Source organism: Podarcis cretensis, assembly GCF_951804945.1.
Source record: "Podarcis cretensis genome assembly, chromosome: 10".
NCBI lineage: Eukaryota > Metazoa > Chordata > Lepidosauria > Squamata > Lacertidae > Podarcis > Podarcis cretensis.
The window spans coordinates 76,677,979-76,696,128 of NC_137179.1; the positions used below are offsets into that span (position 1 = coordinate 76,677,979).

General features: G+C 41.4%; 1 protein-coding gene across 1 annotated transcript in view; it reads right to left on the reverse strand.

The window, feature by feature from the left end:
• Positions 1-18,150, reverse strand: part of CAMK1D (calcium/calmodulin dependent protein kinase ID) — a 260,116-nt gene that overhangs the window by 113,095 nt on the left and 128,871 nt on the right. Inside the window, exon 2 of the mRNA XM_079993323.1 lies at positions 13,999-14,130. Coding sequence (XP_079849449.1) covers positions 13,999-14,130 — 132 coding nt within the window. The remainder of the gene's footprint in view (positions 1-13,998; positions 14,131-18,150) is intronic.

The following is an 18,150-nucleotide window of genomic DNA, read 5'->3' on the forward strand; positions in this document are numbered from 1 at the left end:
AAGTGGTGTTGCACTCAAGTCCTGCTTGTGGGCAACTGGTCACCAGCTGTGGTAACAGAATGCTGGACTAGATCATCATGCGGTCTGAGACAATGTGGCTCCTTGTATTCTCCTTCCAAAGTGGAATTTTGTTGTTCTTGTAGTTGAAGCTGCATACCATAAGTGAATAGGCAGTTTTCATGCTGGTCTTCATCATTAGAATAACCCAAAACTACCAGGTTCTACTTTGAGTTGCATAATACAAAAACAAAAGATCAACTCTCTGTTCCACCCTACCAAAATTTTTGCTTTTATTAGTTTATTTATGTTGAAGATCCTTCCTTCCTTCCTTCCTTCCTTCCTTCCTTCCTTCCTTCCTATTCACTTCCCTTTCTTACTGGATGACAATGCACAAGATTAAAGCAACATAATTGCAAATAAAAAGCAAACTAGAGCAGCAACAAAAAAAATGAGCCATAACATTCAGCAAGAATTAAAACAGTTACAAAAATCTAACCAGCTTTCTAGCAGCAATAATTTAAGTGTCTTACAAGTAGCAATAAGCCACTATAAAGCAACATCTGTAAAAAGAGGCACTTGGATCACCAATAAAAGAACAAAACTGAAAACCATGCAATTGATCAAGTTGGCAACAAAACTCTGTAAACTGGTTTCTAGAAGATTTAGATAAGATTCACATTTCCAAACATGTTTGCATCTCTGTCTTTAGATAAATATATCAGAAGTGTGCCTTCCTGCGAAGCTCTTCACACAACAGAAAGTATGAATTCCTGCAATGCACAAGGCAGAGCAAAGAATTATAAATAGTAAATTAGATACAGTAAAGCAAGACAAGGCTACAATAAAGTAAAGTATGGAGGCTGGATTAGAAATAAGGTTTTTGTTTTGAACTTCAGCTCACATTGGGCTGCCATCCATCTTGGTAAACGCCCAGTTGAAAGAACGTGCTCAGTCTTCCTTGCTGAACAACAATTGTGCCTTTTCGACACTAGATGGTAACACACATGAAGCATTCAGAAAAGGACGGTGAGTCTTGGTGGAGGAAACAACTTCACATGTGTCTGGTCTCAAAAAGGTGTTTGAAAGGCACAGATGAAGGCATGCCCTCCTAAGGGAATGCTATAGGAATGCTATAAGCATAGTTTGCCTAAACACATGACTTCATAGCTACATAGAGGCCTTCAAAAATGTAAAGAAGAAAAGGTAATTTCTTGTGTTGATACCAGGCTCAGTTCATCTCCATTTTAGTTTGAAAACCATCTCTTGACTCTTCTCCCACTCCCAGTAAATTTCACCTTCATTATATATAATTTCCTGATCAATTAAACCAAATAGTTAAATGTTGAGCTTGTCTTGCTAAATACCGTATTTGTCGCTCTATAAGACGCACCAGTCCACAAGACGCACCTAATTTTTGGAGGAGGAAAACAAGAAAAAAAATATTCTGAATCTCAGAAGCCAGAACAGCAAGAGGGATCGCTGCACAGAGAAAGCAGCAATCCCTCTTGCTGTTCTGGCTTCTGGGATAGCTGCGCAGCCTGCATTCGCTCCATAAGATGCACACAAATTCCCCCTTACTTTTTAGGAGGGGAAAAGTGAGTCCTACAGAGCAAAAAATATGGTAAATAAAAACACCCACAACACTGTGCTCGTTGCCTACATACTGTTCAATCTTTGTAACTCATTCCTTTTTTAATTCAGAAATCTGGAGCCTGGCATGGCCATCCACTTACCTGCTGAGGGTTGACACAATTCCACACTGATGCTTAATGGTACTTTTAACTTTCACTTTACGCTGACTGGGAGCTGTATAGATCAGACTTAGCCAACATGTTGGAACAATGTTTCCATCTACCATTAAATCTTAAAATGTTAGAATGGTTCATCTCTATGGTCAGTTCCCTAGAACATTTTTAATTTAGACTCCAGGGCTTAAATGTATTAAGTGATACATCCTAAGAAGTGCACCAGGGGCTGTTGTTGGGAATGTTGTCAAATAGGCTAAGACAGAAAATGGCTTCTTTCTGACATCTGTAATGTGCCATTCCCTGGCAGTGGTCTGGGGTGGGTGGGGTGAAGGCTGTACTGTGCTGCACCCCTGGCTTCCTGCCTCTTACCCAGAGAGGGAGGGCCAAGGCAAGGGCAGCTGAGTGTGGTGCAGGTGCAGTGGGGGAGCCAGTCTGATGCTCCTGCCCCCAGTCTGCACCACGCTGAACTCCCCACACCTTCCCGCTCTCCCTCTTGGTAAGCCATCAGGAAGCCGTCTGCCTTTGCATCCCATCGACGGCTGCTGTCAGCCGCAGAGTGGCATCTGAAGAGCCAGGTGAGGGGTGGGGTGGGGGTTGGTGGTTTGCAAGACGGCTCCAGTGTCTGAGCAACTTTATGTGGCTCCCACTAGTCCTGCCAAATGCTAATCAGGGTTTAAGTAAACTCATACTGTTCATATTTTCATTTGGAAGGAAAAGAAGCACCTTCCATGTATATGTCATATAAATGTTGGTATCCTGCCCATTCTGGAAAGGTGAAATGCCACGACCAAATGTGCAGCTGATGCCCACAACATCTCCAACAGGCTGCTTTAGTATTTTCTCTGAGTACCAGGAAGGGGATGTGCAAGGATCCCACTTGAGAAATGTCACTATACTTACAATTTAGATCCTTCCAACATTTCTCAAATGTTTCTTCCAAGCAGGAGTCCTCAAAGTGAGTTGGGGGTTCATATATTTTTATATAGGAGACACAGCAGCTCTACCCCACCCCTTTGGGCTCTGAATATTATTAGTTGTATAGGCATCAACCATAATTCAAATGAGAGTGAAATAAAAGGTTAAGAGTGCTTAACTTCCAGCTGAATTGTAGTCATTGTTGTCCAGGTGAAATTTGCAACCATTGTAACAATCCAATTACAGATCAATACTTAAGCAGTTTGTTCAACAGTGAAGCTGGAGGCAACGACAACACAACGTCAGCTTCTTATAACTTGGAACTCTAAACTCAATCTGACAGCTGCACCCTAACACTAGTAAGTTACTTGGCAACGTCAAACATTCAACCAATGTTTCCTCACTCACCATCATTCTGAGAAACAAATTCCATGGAAGTTGTTTTGCTCATTTCCCTTAGGGGAAAAACACTCCCACACCAGCCTGGCAAAGAAACAGGGTAAACCCTTTTTTGCCAGAGAGAGGGGGGGGGAGAGAGAGAGGGGGGGGGGGGAGAGAGATGGTGATCCTTCTTGTTTGACAAAGTAGTTGCCAATTATTTATAAAATGAATGGGACTCTCCTTCCCTTCACAAAAGCATAGATAGGAACCTCTCTTCGGTGAATACAGTAGATGTTGTCATGGAAACATACAGCTTGTGAGATGTTCATACACATCTGGAATGCTACATAACATTTAGTCAGAGAATTCAAAAGGTATGCAAAACTCATAGAATGCACAAATTTTGGTCAGTAAACTACCTAGCTAATGTAAAGGAAAAGGTAAATGATCCCTGGAAGATTAAGTCCAGTCAAATTCAACTATGGAGCCTGGTACCCATCTTGCTTTTCATCTTACACTATGGAAAAATTGCAAAAGAAATGGAAAGTCTTGCATTCTAGGAGATTTGGTCAGCTTCCTGTTTCTATTTAATGATCCCGTGTACTGTATAAAGCATATGGGAACTTCATTCCACAATGCAAAGAAAATAGATATGCAGTGCACTACCACCCATACAGGGACGCAGGTGGTGCTGTGGTCTAAACCACTGAGCCTAGGGCTTGCCAATTGGAAGGTCGGTGGTTCGAATCCCCGCGAAGGGGTGAGCTCCCGTCGCTCGGTCCCAGTTCCTGCCAACCTAGTAGTTCGAAAGTGCATGCAGATAAATAGGTATCGCTCCAGCAGGAAGGTAAACGGCATTTCCGTGCGCTGCTCTGGTTTCATCAGAAGTGGCTTAGTCATGCTGGCCACATGACCCGGGAAAACTGTCTGCAGACAAATGTCGGCTCCCTCGGCCAATAAAGCAAGATGAGCGCCGCAACCCCAGAGTGGTTTGAGACTGGACTTAACTGTCAGGGGTCCTTTACCTTTACCTTACCACCCATACACAAAACACCCATATAAGTCTTTCAGGCAACTAGAGCTAATGAAAGATTCTATTTGTTTCAAATACACAGTACATTCCAATTCTTTCTCTCCACTAGGAGGAAGGAGTCTACACATGCATCCGAGACTCATAGAAAGCCAAAAACTATCCCTGGAATGCAATTGACTGAGCAGGCTCTGCAATCCAGCCAAGTTTTAGCAAGTTTCCAGGTAAACCATTAGTCAATACAACAGTCTCAGAGTTTCTTGACAAGGAGTTTTATCATCAGTGTGCTTGTAAATGGCATAATTATAGACTGTAAACAGTTTCAGGATTCCTTTGTCCACAGCTGACCCAAACAAAACGATTTGTGACCAGCCAAGATGTATTGTGGTCCATCAAGTTCCTCTCATTGCAGCCACAGGGAAGCAGCAAAACCAGGAGTTTTTGTCACTCACTTCTTGTTTCTTGGCTCCCACTTGTACTGAAACATTCAGCTCAATTATTATTAAAGGCTTTATTGCAAAAATCACTACAGCACCCCAACACAGATCAGGTTACACCATTCAGAAATCACAGCAGAGCTCTAGAATACATGGCTAGGCAGAAGCTAAACCATCGTCCCAATACTTGACATGTCCCCAAGCTTCCTTTTCAAAGAGCAGGGCAGGCACAGTCATTTGTATGATGGTCTTCCTAAGCGGATGGCGCAGTGGTCTAAACCACTGAGCCTCTTGGGCTTGCTGATCAGAAGGTTGGCAGTTCGAATCCCTGCGATGGGGTGAGCTCCCACTGCTCTGTCCCAGCTCCTGCCAACCAGTTTGAAAGCATGCCAGTGCAAGTAGATAAATAGATACTGCTGTGGCAGGAAGGTAAACAGCATTTCTGTGTGCTCTGGCAATTGTCACAGACCTCTGTGCGCCAGAAGTGATTTAGTCATGCTGGCCACATGACCTGGAAAGCTGTCTGTGGACAAATGCCAGCTCCCTTGGCCTGAAAGCGAGATGAGCGCCACAACCCCATAGTCGCCTTTGAGTGGACTTAACCGTCCAGGGGTCCTTTACCTTTACCTTTTACCTTCCTAAGCCACAGGACTGGACAAGCAAGTGGGCACACCTATGAGTGGGCAGAGTCTGCTGGGCTTGCTTGTGCATTCTTGGCAAGGGAGGCAAACATATAATAGGAGCAGGGAACCTGTGGCCCTCCAGATCACCCCTGACCATTGGCTCTAGTGGGCTGGGGCTGAGGCAACAGGAGGCCACAGATTCTCCATCCCAGGCACACAGGGTTCACTGTGATAAGGACCACTGAAAATGTAGGGCTCCCAATCACACGAAGAAGCCCTACCCGTGCACAGTTATTATGCATGGGGATTCTTATTTGATTTGATTTTAATGTTCTGTTGAAAGCTGCCCAGAGCAGCTGGGGAAACCCAGCCAGATGGGTGGGGTATAAATAAAAAAATATTAAATTATTATTATTATTATTATTATTATTATTATTAGAAATATCAGGGTTTGGATATCAGCCTGATATTATCAGGTACACACAATCCCTCTTCCAAAATAAATAGAAGTATGGATTTGAACCCTTGGATCTTGCTTGTGATAATATTTAAACAAACACATACACATTACAATAATTTATTTATATTTTCAGTAACCCACATTAAGTTGGGAAGTAAATTCATTGTTAAGTTAATAGGAGAAAAGATCAGTATAGCAAGGCGTTGCACAAAGCCTTGTGACTGACAGGCAAACTGATAGGCAGCTGCTTCCTTCCTATTTGAGTGTTTAGTATTTGCATACACACTTCTCAGGTCTCCACAATATTAAGTATCATGTATATCTCTGTTGTCTTAAACATGGTTTATTTATTACTCCTGTCTAGTTTCATATTGGACTAAAAGAGCCTGAAGCGGCTTTCTATTACTTTATCTGATGAATGTCCCTTTTAATTTCAACAGATTCACTTCAGTTTCTCTGTGGAAACAGGTGAAACTGGATTATTTATGGTGTAATAAGATTCAGAAAAGTGATACAGGGTGGGGGCTGTCCAACTCTATTAAGAATTTAAAATTCACAAAGACTTAAAATTAATAACAGAAATACCTTGTGGATCCAATATATTGAGCCAAGGCATCTTACAACAAATTAATGCATGCAAATTAAAAACACCAAAGAAAACAACTGGAAAACAATACAAAAAGACAATAGCCTAGATCTACCATCACATTCCCAGAATCAGAGCAAATGGAAACCCCAATTGCCATCTGTTGTACTTCAGCTTTAAAGAGCAGGTTTTCACGAGGAATCCTCCAGGGCGGAAAAAAGAGCGCTTTAAAGCACAGACCTCTTCCTGGAAAGCAGAGTGCGAAAGGTAGGTGTGGACAAGCCCTTAGAGAACGCCATCCTGGGAAATCCCCCTTATCGACTGATGCTCTGACTTCACCAGTACATATCTGTAGCACAGAACACATGGAGCAGCGGCACACTCAACATCTTACCACTGACTCAAGCTACACTGCAAATTATGTAGCGCTCTTGCTCTCAGATGAGCACGCAACCAGAGCATGCATGTGTGCTGCGAAAGACACAGCCTTAGATACAGAGAGGCTGCTTCAAAGTTTTTCTCCCCATCTCCATTGTAGGGCATAGCATCTCATATTTTCCATTTAAGTAACTGACCTACTTAAATTACAATAGCACAGATTCTGATCTGAAATTAGAGACTCGAGGCTCAGCGAAATGTATGTTACAAATGCCTGCCAGCATTCAGCACTGTATGCAGTCACATACTCCTAGAATAATAAAAATCTAATCATTCACATTGCCCAGGCAGGAGTTAAAGAGTTTTTATTTAGAAATGAGGCATTTAGTGCAATGCTCAGCCTGCCAGCGTAGCTGAACATTGTAGGCAATGTGCAATCCTACGAAAGCAGGAAGATACCTACATACCTATGTGTACAAATTTAGCAACACATGTTGAAAAGTGCTTCTGCTATGCAGACAGGCCTGGCACCTGTATGTCTAGCTCTTAGCTGTAGGAAAACATTGCAGAAGGAGTGGGGGGGGGGAGGGGGAGGAAATAATAAGGCCGCAATAAATGCTGGTGCACTAAACAACTAATTTTAGGAGAGGGCTAGTCTGAGGAGGTGATGGAGTACGTTGGCCTGGTCCTCTATCACATCTCTCTCTTTTTTTTAAAAAAAAATATTTATTAAGAGTTTAAAGATTACAAAAAGAAAGAAAAAAATTTAAACAAATCAACATAATAAAATACAAAAACAGAAACAAAAACACTACATAAAACATTGAATTAACAAAACAAAACAAAAACAATTAAAAACACTTCCAATATTTTCAATCTTAACTTTCATTCACTTGTTTCATTGACTTCCTCACGCCTCCCTTTTTGTATTCCACTTCAATTAACTGTTTCAGCAATTCCTTTCCATCTTCATCTATTTTCTGTCCTGTAATTAATCTTAACATATTCTAACCTTGTTTTTTTTCCCTTTACTACATTAACAATCTATCTGTACCTAGTTCCTTATAACATTTCTGCCAAAGCCATATAACTTCATTCCACCATTTTTCTATAGCTCATTAATTTTACAATATTTCTGTAAATAATCTTTAATTTTTTTCCAATCTTCTTCCACCGACTCTTCTCCCTGGTCTCGAATTCTGCCAGTCATTTCCGCCAATTCCATATAGTCCATCAACTTCATCTGCCATTCTTCCCGGGTGGGTAAATCTTGTGTCTTCCAATACTTCGCGATGAGTATTCTTGCTGCTGTTGTTGCATACATAAAGAAAGTTCTGTCCTTCTTTGGCACCAATTGGCCGACCATGCCCAGGAGAAAGGCCTCTGGTTTCTTCAGAAAGGTATATTTTTCATTTCATTGTAAAGGTATATTTTTCATTTCATTGTAAATCATCTCCCAGAATGTCTTAATCCTTGGGCATGTCCACCAAAGGTGAAAGAATGTACCTTCAGTCTCATTACATTTCCAACATTTATTTTCGGGCAAATGGTAAATTTTTGCAAGTTTGACTGGTGTCATGTACCACCTGTAAATCATTTTCATTAAATTCTCTCTTAGGGCATTACACGCCGTAAATTTCATACCTGTGGTCCATAACTGTTCCCAGTCAGCCATCATAATGTTATGTCCAACATCTTGTGCCCATTTAATCATAGCAGATTTCACCGTTTCATCCTGAGTGTTCCATTTCAACAGCAAATTATACATTCTTGACAAATTCTTAGCTTTGGGATTTAACAATTCTTCTTTCCAATTTTGATTTTTCCACCTGGAAGCCAACTTTTTAATCCAAATTATATGCCTCCATTATTTGGTAATAATGAAGCCAATCTCACACTTTGTTTTTTAATTTTTCAAAACTCTGCAATTTTACCCTGTCTCCATCTTGTTCCAAAATTTCCCAATATTTCGGCCATTTGGCCTCCATATTGAGTTTTTTCTGTGCCTTTGCTTCCATTGGTGACAACCATCTTGGGGTTTTATTTTCTAACAAATCCTTATATCTCATCCAAACATTAAACAATGCTTTCCTAACAATATGGTTTTTGAATGCTTTATGTGCTTTTACCTTATCATACCACAAATATGCATGCCAACCAAATACATTGTTAAAACCTTCTAAATCCAGCACATCCGTGTTTTCAAGAAGCAGCCATTCTTTCAACCAGCAAAAAGCAGCTGATTCATAGTAAAGTTTAAGGTCTGGCAGGGCAAATCCACCTCTTTCTTTAGCATCAGTTAAAATCTTAAATTTTATTCTAGGCTTCTTGCCCTGCCAGACAAATCTAGAAATGTCTCTCTGCCCCTTCTTGAAACAATCCGTCTTGTCTATGATTTGCAATGTTTGAAACAAGAACAACATCCTTGGCAATACATTCATTTTTATCACAACAATTCTGCCTAACAATGATAGCTTCAAATTTGACCATATTTCTAAGTCCTTTTTCACTTCAATCCAACATTTTTCATAATTATCCTTAAACAAATTCACATTCTTGGCAGTCATATTAACCCCTAAATATTTTACTTTCTTGATCAGTGTTAATCCTGTCTCTTCCTGGAACTTCTCTTTCTCATTCAGAGTTAAATTTTTCTCTAAAACTTTAGTTTTCATTTTGTTTAACTTAAAACCTGCTACCTGTCCAAATTCTTGAATCAGTTCCAGTACCCTTTTAGTACTAGATTCTGGCTCCTGTAAAGTCAATACTAGGTCATCAGCAAATGCCCTCAATTTATACTGTTTAGCTCCCACTTGTATACCTTTAACTAATTGGTCCTTTCTAATCATATTTAGCAAAACCTCCAGGACCGATATAAAAAGCAGTGGAGAGATTGGGCAACCTTGTCGTGTTCCTTTCTCAATCTTAAACTCTTCTGTAACTATATTGTTCACAATTAATTTAGCTTTTTGTTCTGAATAAATTGCACCTATACCATTTTCAAAACCTTGACCTACCCCCATCCCCTGTAAATTCTTCTTCATAAAGCTCCAAGAAATATTATCGAAAGCTTTCTCCGCGTCCACAAATATCAAAACTGCCTTAGTATTAATATTCACTTGTAGTTTTTCTAAAATGTTAATTATATTCCTCATATTGTCAGACAGATGTCTGCCCGGGAGAAAGCCCGCTTGGTCTTTATGAATTTCTTCTATTAGCACCTTTTTTAATCTTTTAGCCATAATATCTGCAAAAATTTTGTAATCCACGTTAAGCAGTGATATGGGGCAGTAATTCTTAAGCTGTGTCTTTTCAGTCTCTGTTTTCGGTATAAGTGTAATATAGGCTTCCTTCCACGACTCTGGTGCCCTTTTCCCTTCCAATATTTCATTACAGACTTGCTTCAATGGTTGTATTAGCCATTCTTTCAAAGATCTATAATATCTTGAAGTCAAACCATCCGGTCCTGGAGATTTACCCAATTGCATATTCTGTATGGCCCCTTCCACTTCCTGATCCATTATTTTATGGTACAACATTAACTTATTTTCCTGAGAAATTGTCTGTAGACCATTTGTTTTCAAAAATCGATCAGTGTCCATTTCTTTCTGCTTCTCCTGTGTATAAAGTTGTTTAAAATACCTCTGGAAGCATTTCCTGATCTCCACTGGATTCTGTATATTTTTTCCTTCCACTTCCAAATTCGTAATAGTATTAAGTTTTTGTCTTTTTTTCATTTGCCAGGCCAACAATTTCCCACACTTATTTGCCGATTCAAATGTCTTTTGTCTCATCTGTTTAATCTTCCATTCTATCTCTTGATTCATCAATTTCATATATTGTACTTGATATAACTTTATCTCTCTCAGGATCTCCTGTGATTTTGGTTTTGTTCTCAGTTTCTTCTCTCCTTCCTTTATTTTCTCCAGGATTTTATCCTTTTTCTCATTTTGTGTTCTCTTCTTAATTGCATTCTGTTGTATCAAAAATCCTCTCATAACCGCTTTGCTTGCATCCCAGATTACTCTTTTTTCCACTGTAGTATTCATATTTATCTCAAAATAATCTCTCAAAGTTTTTTGGGCCTTCTTGGTTACTTCTTCATTCCTAAATAAAGTATCATTCTTCCTCCACCTAAAGGAACCAATTGGCGTCAATTTCATCTCCATCTTCACAGGATTATGGTCAGAACAAGTTTTGGGGCATATCTCCACCTTGCTAGTCTTCAGAACCAGAGCTCTAGTTATCCAAATTTGGTCAATTCTTGTCCATGTCATTTTAGCTTCAGAGAAAAAAAGTTCCCTCTCTTCCCAAAGGATTCTTTATTCTCCAAATGTCAACTAAATCCATATTTTCAGTCATGTCAAAAAAAGTTTTTGGAAGTCTACCATCTTTGGTGACTACCTGTCTCTGTGCCTTATCCATATTTGTAGACACCACTCCATTCATGTCTCCCAACAAGATCATATTGTAATCCATATAGTCCAATAGAGTCTCATGTAACTTCTTTAAAAATTCCGATTTTCTTTCATTTGGTGCATAGATACCTATCAAAAATTTCTCTCCTTGTGACTGAATTTCAATTGCAACAAATCTTCCTTGTTCATCTTTAAACATAAATTTCGGTGATAGGCTCTCCTTTGCATAAAGAACTACTCCTCTTTTTTTAACTTTATCCGATGAAATAAATTCATGGCCCAATCTTTTATTGCTCAATATCTTCCAGTGTAGCCTTATCACATGTGTTTCTTGTAGACAGATCAAGTCCAAATGTTCTTTTTTCAATAAATGGAAGACTCTCCGCCTTTTTTCCGGGAGTTCAGTCCATTAACATTCCAACTCAGTACTTGCAACGCCATGGTATAATTACTCTGCTTTTCCTCCAACTGCAGCCAATGCTTGCTCTTCTTCTGTTGGTGTTGTTGGTGTCACATTCACTGGGGGATCCAATCCAAAGAAATATGTTGATATATCCAATATTCCCTTATTTGATGATCTTCTGTCCAATGCTCTTTGCTCTAGTCCTCTGTCTGATGGTCTTCTATCCAGTACTTCTGGCTCTTTCCCAAGTCCCTTCTGGAAATCTTCTTCGTATTTATCCAAAAACTTAACTTTGTCTTCTACTGATCTTATTTTTATTTTCCTTCCTTTGCAACTGAAAGATAGACCTTGGGGGAAGCAGTCGGTTCGAAGCACCGCGCCACTCACCCTACGTCGCTCTGGATCCTCGAAACTGGGTTTCCCCGCGAGTAGGGGGGCGCAGAAGGTGCCAGCCGAATCCCACGTTCACAGGCTTCACCTGCCTGTGATTTATAGTGGGTCTCCGCCTTCGCCGTGGCGGCCAGACCCAAATTTTCACGAAGCAAATTCCTCTCAGTCAGAGGAATTCCGCCATTGCCGATGGTGCTAACCCGGAAGTGCCTCTCTATGTACTTCTCTACCGAGTCACACTTTGGGAAAAGAAGTTCAAGAAATTGTTATAAAGCTGAAGATCTTTACAGCCATTGGCCAAAGGGCCCTTAAGAACATGACAAAAACACCCTACATTTCAGTGGAGCTTCACTATTGTGGCACTTTGCACAGGTTTTGGCAATATTCATTATTAGGCACATATGATCCTTTATATTATATTCCAAAATGTATATTTATTGTTCAAGCAGGCTAAGACATAATCTTGCTGTGTGTTAGAACCCAATACTAAGAACTTATCAAGAATGTATAATTTGCTGTTGAAGTGGAATACAATAGATGAGACGGTGAAGCCAGCTATGATTAGATGGGCACAGGATATAGGTCATGACATTATGTTTGCTGACTGGGAGCAGTTATGGACCACAGGTATTAAATTCACGGCATGTAATGCCTTACGAGAAAACATTATGAAAATGATTTACAGGTGGTACATGACCCCAGTCAAGCTTGCGAAGATTTATCATTTGCCCAATAACAAATGTTGGAAATGTAAAGAGACTGAAGGTACCTTCTTCCACCTTTGGTGGACCTGCCCAAAGATTAAGGTCTTCTGGGAAATGATTTATAATGAGATTAAGAAAGTACTTAAATGCACCTTTCATAAGAAACCAGAGGCATTTCTCTTGGGTAAGGTCGGCCAGCTGGTGCCGAGGAAGGATAAAAATTTCTTTTTGTACGCTACTATGGCAGCAAGGATTCTTCTAGCAAAGTATTGGAAGACACAAGAGCTACCCACGCTGGAGGAATGGCAGGCGAAAGTGATTGACTTTATGGGACTGGCAGAAATGACCGGCAGAATCCGCGACCAAGAGAAAGAGACTGTGGAAGAAGACTGGAAGAAGTTTAAAATATATCTTAAGAGCTATTACAAAATCGAGGAGTGCTAAAATGCTAAGGGAGAGGAAGATGTAGAATTACAGCGGTAAATTTTGTTTGATTTAGGGTGAAATTAAAAGGGAGAATGAATTTATATTTAATTGGCTAAAAGGGTTGTTGAATAATTGTTAAAAATAAAAGGATGCAAAAAGGGGAAGGTATGAGGAAGTCCGAGAAAAGAGGCTTATGGAAATAAGGTTAAGAAATTATGAATTTGTGTGTTTGTTTCTATGTTGTTTTTGTTGTGTTTGTTAAAAATTGGAAAATTAATAAAAAAATTTTTTTTTTAAAAAAAAGACATAATCTTGCTGTGAGTGCAAAAAAGAAACTAAATACATTTGGTAATTCACAATGGTTGCTTTTACACACACATGTGTGTCACGGGACGCGGGTGGCGCTGTGGCTTAAACCACAGAGCCTAGGGCTTGTGAATCAGAAGGTCGGCGGTTCGAATTCCCATGGCGGGGTGAGCTCCCGTTGCTCGGTCCCTGCTCCTGCCAACCTAGCAGTTCGAAAGCACATCAAAGTGCAAGTAGATAAATAGGTACCATTCTGTCGAGAAGGTAAATGGCGTTTCCGTGTGCTGCTCCTGTTCGCCATAAGCGGCTTAGTCATGCTGGCCACATGACCCGGAAGCTGTACGCTGGCTCCCTCGGCCAATAAAGCAAGATGAGCACTGCAACCCCAAAGTCAGTCACAACTGCACCTAATGGTCAGGGGTCCTTTTACCTTTACCTTTATGCCATGGCTTCACATAATAAAAACAACAACAATAATAATTTTATTATTTATACCCTGCCCATCTGGCTGGGTTTTATTTAGGCATTGTTGGAAAACTGCAAATTACATGATCTGAACTAGTGGTGGACAAGCCATGGTGACCCACTTTGACCTGAAACTGGGCTCAGCAAAACAAGCTATTTTCCAAAAAAATAAATAAGTTGGAAAACAGCTCAGTTTATTCTGAATCAATTGCAAATCTGAACTGAATCCTGGCATGCTGCCCCATCTTGATCCCAATAAAGTGGCCCAGAGGACAATCCCAGATGTCTGTTCTGGCAACCACAATGGAAGAACACGTTTCATACTTACTTTCTCAGGACTGCAATTTCATTCTCAATGCTGCTTTCCTTCCCTTTCAGGGCTTTCTTTGGGATGCACTTGACTGCAAATAGTTTTCCAGTAGTCCTGTTTTCAGCCAAAACTACTTCAGAAAATGCACCACTGAAAAATAAAATAAAATATGCATTTCAGATTTGTTTTCTCTTGGGAGGTACTATATTGCAATGGAAATAAATGGCAATTACTATTTAAAAAACAACAACTTTCATACCCTTTTTTCTTTATGCCTTTTTCCTTTTCTTTAAATGGATGGGGCCAAATACAGTGGTACCTCTGGTTATGTACTTAATACGTTCCGGAGGTCCGTTCTTAACCTGAAACTATTCTTAACCTGAGATACCGCTTTAGCTAATGGGGCTTCCTGCTGCTGTCACGCCGCCGCCACCACACTACTCATTCTGAAGCAAAGTTCTTAACCTGAGGTAATATTTCTGGGTTAGCGGAGTCTGTAACTTGAAGCGTCTGTAACCTGAGGTACCACTGTACAAAGGCTCTCAAAGCAGTGCAGCAATATGAGTTTTCATGTTGCACCAGTGCAGTACACACCTGAGATGTTTCACTGGTCTCCCATACAAGGCATTGTATGAATCTGTTGTGACTGCAAATGGAATATGGCTGGGGACGAATGTGGCTGTGCAACTCTGCCTACAGGATCAAGGGTCCTTCATGCAATACTGCAAAACCTCAAGCTCAGGAGACCCCCTGCCCAAAGGAGACCACAGGACACCACTCAGGAAAAGAATATGGACAAACTTAGACCACTGCCAATTTGAGTACAATAGCCTTAGCTTCTAACTGTAGTTTTCACTTCCCTCAGAAGTGATGCTTAAGTTTTCGTTTATGAAGAACAAAATCAAAAAAGGTTAAGCACATTTTAGCTCCATTCACCAGGTTCCTGCCTCACCTACAGTAGAGGCAGCCATTCTATCAGGCTATAGCAGAGGGAAAGGTGGGACTGCAGACAGGTGACAGGCCAGGAAGCTTTGGCTCCTCCTCTCCTTGAACTCTTTCCATTCCAGCTGGTTATTACAGGAGTCTGTCAAGAAGAGGCTGTGTAGATTAGACCAAGGAGCGTTCTGTTCCCACAGCGACCAGGCAATATCCACAGGAAGCCAACATGCAGAGCATGAGAGCAGTAACACTCTTCTGCTCATGAGAGCCAACAACTGGTATTCAGAGGGAATATTAATCAAAGTGACCAGCAGCATGGAAAGCCTTGTAGTCTATCCCTTCCTCTCTCTCAATCCCTTATGTGTCATACATCTATAACAGGAGGTCTTCAAACTGACTAATGTGGGGGAGGGAGACAGTGCTCCTGAAAGTAGGAGTCTATCAATTGATGAAGATGATCATGCAAATGTCATAGACCAAATGGAGCAAACAGCACACAGACCTAGTGGTGGGAGGAAAAAATCCTTAAGAGACACGGGGGAATGATTAATGGACTTCAATGTCTGTACACTAATGCGCAAAGCATGGGTAATAAACAAGATGAGCTTGAGCTCTTGGTACAGCAAACTAAATATGACATAACAGGCATCACTGAAACCTGGTGGGATAAGTCCCACGACTGGAATGTAATAATGGAGGGATACAATCTATTTCAGAGAAGCAGACCAGACAAGAAAGGAGGAGGAGTGGTGTTATATGTCAGGGATGTGTATACCTGTGAAGAGATCCAAGATTTAGAACCTCAAAGCCAAAGTGAGAGCATTTGGGTCAAAATTAAGGGAGAGAAGAATAACAGGGACCTCATTGTGGGAGTTTACCAAGCCAAACGGAGGACATAGATGATGCTTTCCTGGAACAGATGGCCAAGCATGCAAAAGGAAGGGAGATAGTAGTAATGGGGGACTTCAATTACCCGGCTATTTGCTGGATGTCAAACTCAGCCAAGCGCATAAGGTCAAACAGATTCCTCACTGGCCTTGCAGACAACTTCGTTGTCCAGAAAGTGGGAGAAGCAACAAGAGGAACAGCCATTTTAGATCTGGTCCTAACCAATGTTGATGACCTGGTTAGTGGGGTAGAAGTGGAAGGATCATTAGGCGCGAGTGATCATGCTCTTCTGAAGTTTACTATACAGCGGAAAGGAGCAGCCAAGCATAGGTAAAGGTAAAGGTACCCCTGCCCATACGGGCCAGTCTTGACAGACTCTGGGGTTGTGCGCCCATCTCACTTAAGAGGCCAGGGGCCAGCGCTGTCTGGAGACACTTCCGGGTCACGTGGCCAGCGTGACATCGCTGCTCTGGCGAGCCAGAGTCGCACACGGAAACGCCGTTTACCTTCCCGCTGGTAAGTGGTCCCTATTTATCTACTTGCACCCGGAGGTGCTTTCGAACTGCTAGGTTGGCAGGCGCTGGGACCGAGCAGCGGGAGCGCACCCCGCCGCAAGGATTCGAACCGCCGACCTTTCGATCGGCAAGTCCTAGGCGCTGAGGCTTTAACCCACAGCGCCACCTGCGTCCCGCATGCCAAGCATACTAGGACTCAATTTCTTGACTTTAAGAAAGCCGACTTCATAAAACTTAGGGAAGTGCTGGGTGAGATCCCATGGACAGTAATACTAAAAGGAAAGGGAGTTCATGATGGCTGGGAGTTTGTTAAGAGGGAGATAGTAAAAGCACAACTTCAGGCAATACCAATGAGACGGAAACATGGAAGGTGCCTAAAAAAGCCAGGGTGGCTATCTAAAGAACTTTTAACTGAGTTAAGATTAAAAAAGGATGTGTACAAAAAATGGAAAAGGGGGGAAACCACCAAAGAGGAATTCAAACAAATAGCCTGCATGTGTAGACACAAAGTCAGAAAAGCTAAAGCACAGAATGAACTCAGGCTTGCTAGAGAGGTTAAAAGCAACAAAAAAGGCTTTGATGGGTATGTTCGTAGCAAAAGGAAGAACAAAGAAACCGTGGGGTCACTCAGAGGAGAAGATGGTGAAATGCAAACAGGGGACACAGAAAGGGCTGAACTCCTCAATGCCTTCTTTGCCTCAGTCTTCTCCGATAAAGAAAACAATGCCCGACCTGAAGAATTTGGAGCAAATGATTCAGCAGAGGAAACACAGCCCAGAATAACTAAGGAGATAGTACAAGAATACTTGGCTAGTATAGATGTATTCAAGTCTCCAGGGCCAGATGAACTGCATCCAAGAGTATTAAAAGAACTGGCAGATGTGATCTCAGAACCACTGGCAGTCATCTTTGAGAATTCCTGGAGAACAGGTGAAGTCCCGGCAGACAGGAGGAGGGCAAATGTCCCTATTTTCAAAAAGGGGAAAAGAGAGGACCCAAATAATTACCGCCCAGTCAGTCTGACATCAATACCAGAGAAGATTCTGGAGCAGATCATTAAGCAAACAGTCTGTGAGCACCTAGAAAGGAATACTGTGATCACCAATAGTCAGCATGGATTTCTGAAAAATAAGTCATGTCAGACAAACCTGATCTCATTTTTTGATAGAATTACAAGCCTGGTAGATGAAGGGAATGCAGTGGATGTAGCCTACCTTGATTTCAGCAAGGCATTTGACAAGGTGCCCCATGATATTCTTGTAAAGAAGCTGGTAAAATGCGGTCTTGACTATGCTACCACTCAGTGGATTTGTAACTGGCTGACTGACCGAACCCAAAGGGTGTTCATCAATGGTTCCTCTTCATCCTGGAGAAGAGTGACTAGTGGGGTGCCACAGGGTTCTGTCTTGGGCCCGGTCTTATTCAACATCTTTATCAACGACTTGGATGATGGACTCAAGGGCATCCTGATCAAATTTGCAGATGACACCAAACTGGGAGGGGTGGCTAACACCCCAGAGGACAGGATCACACTTCAAAACGACCTTGACAGATTAGAGAACTGGGCCAAAACAAACAAGATGAATTTTTACAGGGAGAAATGTAAAGTATTGCACTTGGGCAAAAAAAATGAGAGGCACAAATACAAGATGGGTGACACCTGGCTTGAGAGCAGTACATGTGAAAAGGATCTAGGAGTCTTGGTTGACCACAAACTTGACATGAGCCAACAGTGTGACGCGGCAGCTAAAAAAGCCAATGCAATTCTGGGCTGCATCAATAGGAGCATAGCATCTAGATCAAGGGAAGTAATAGTGCCACTGTATTC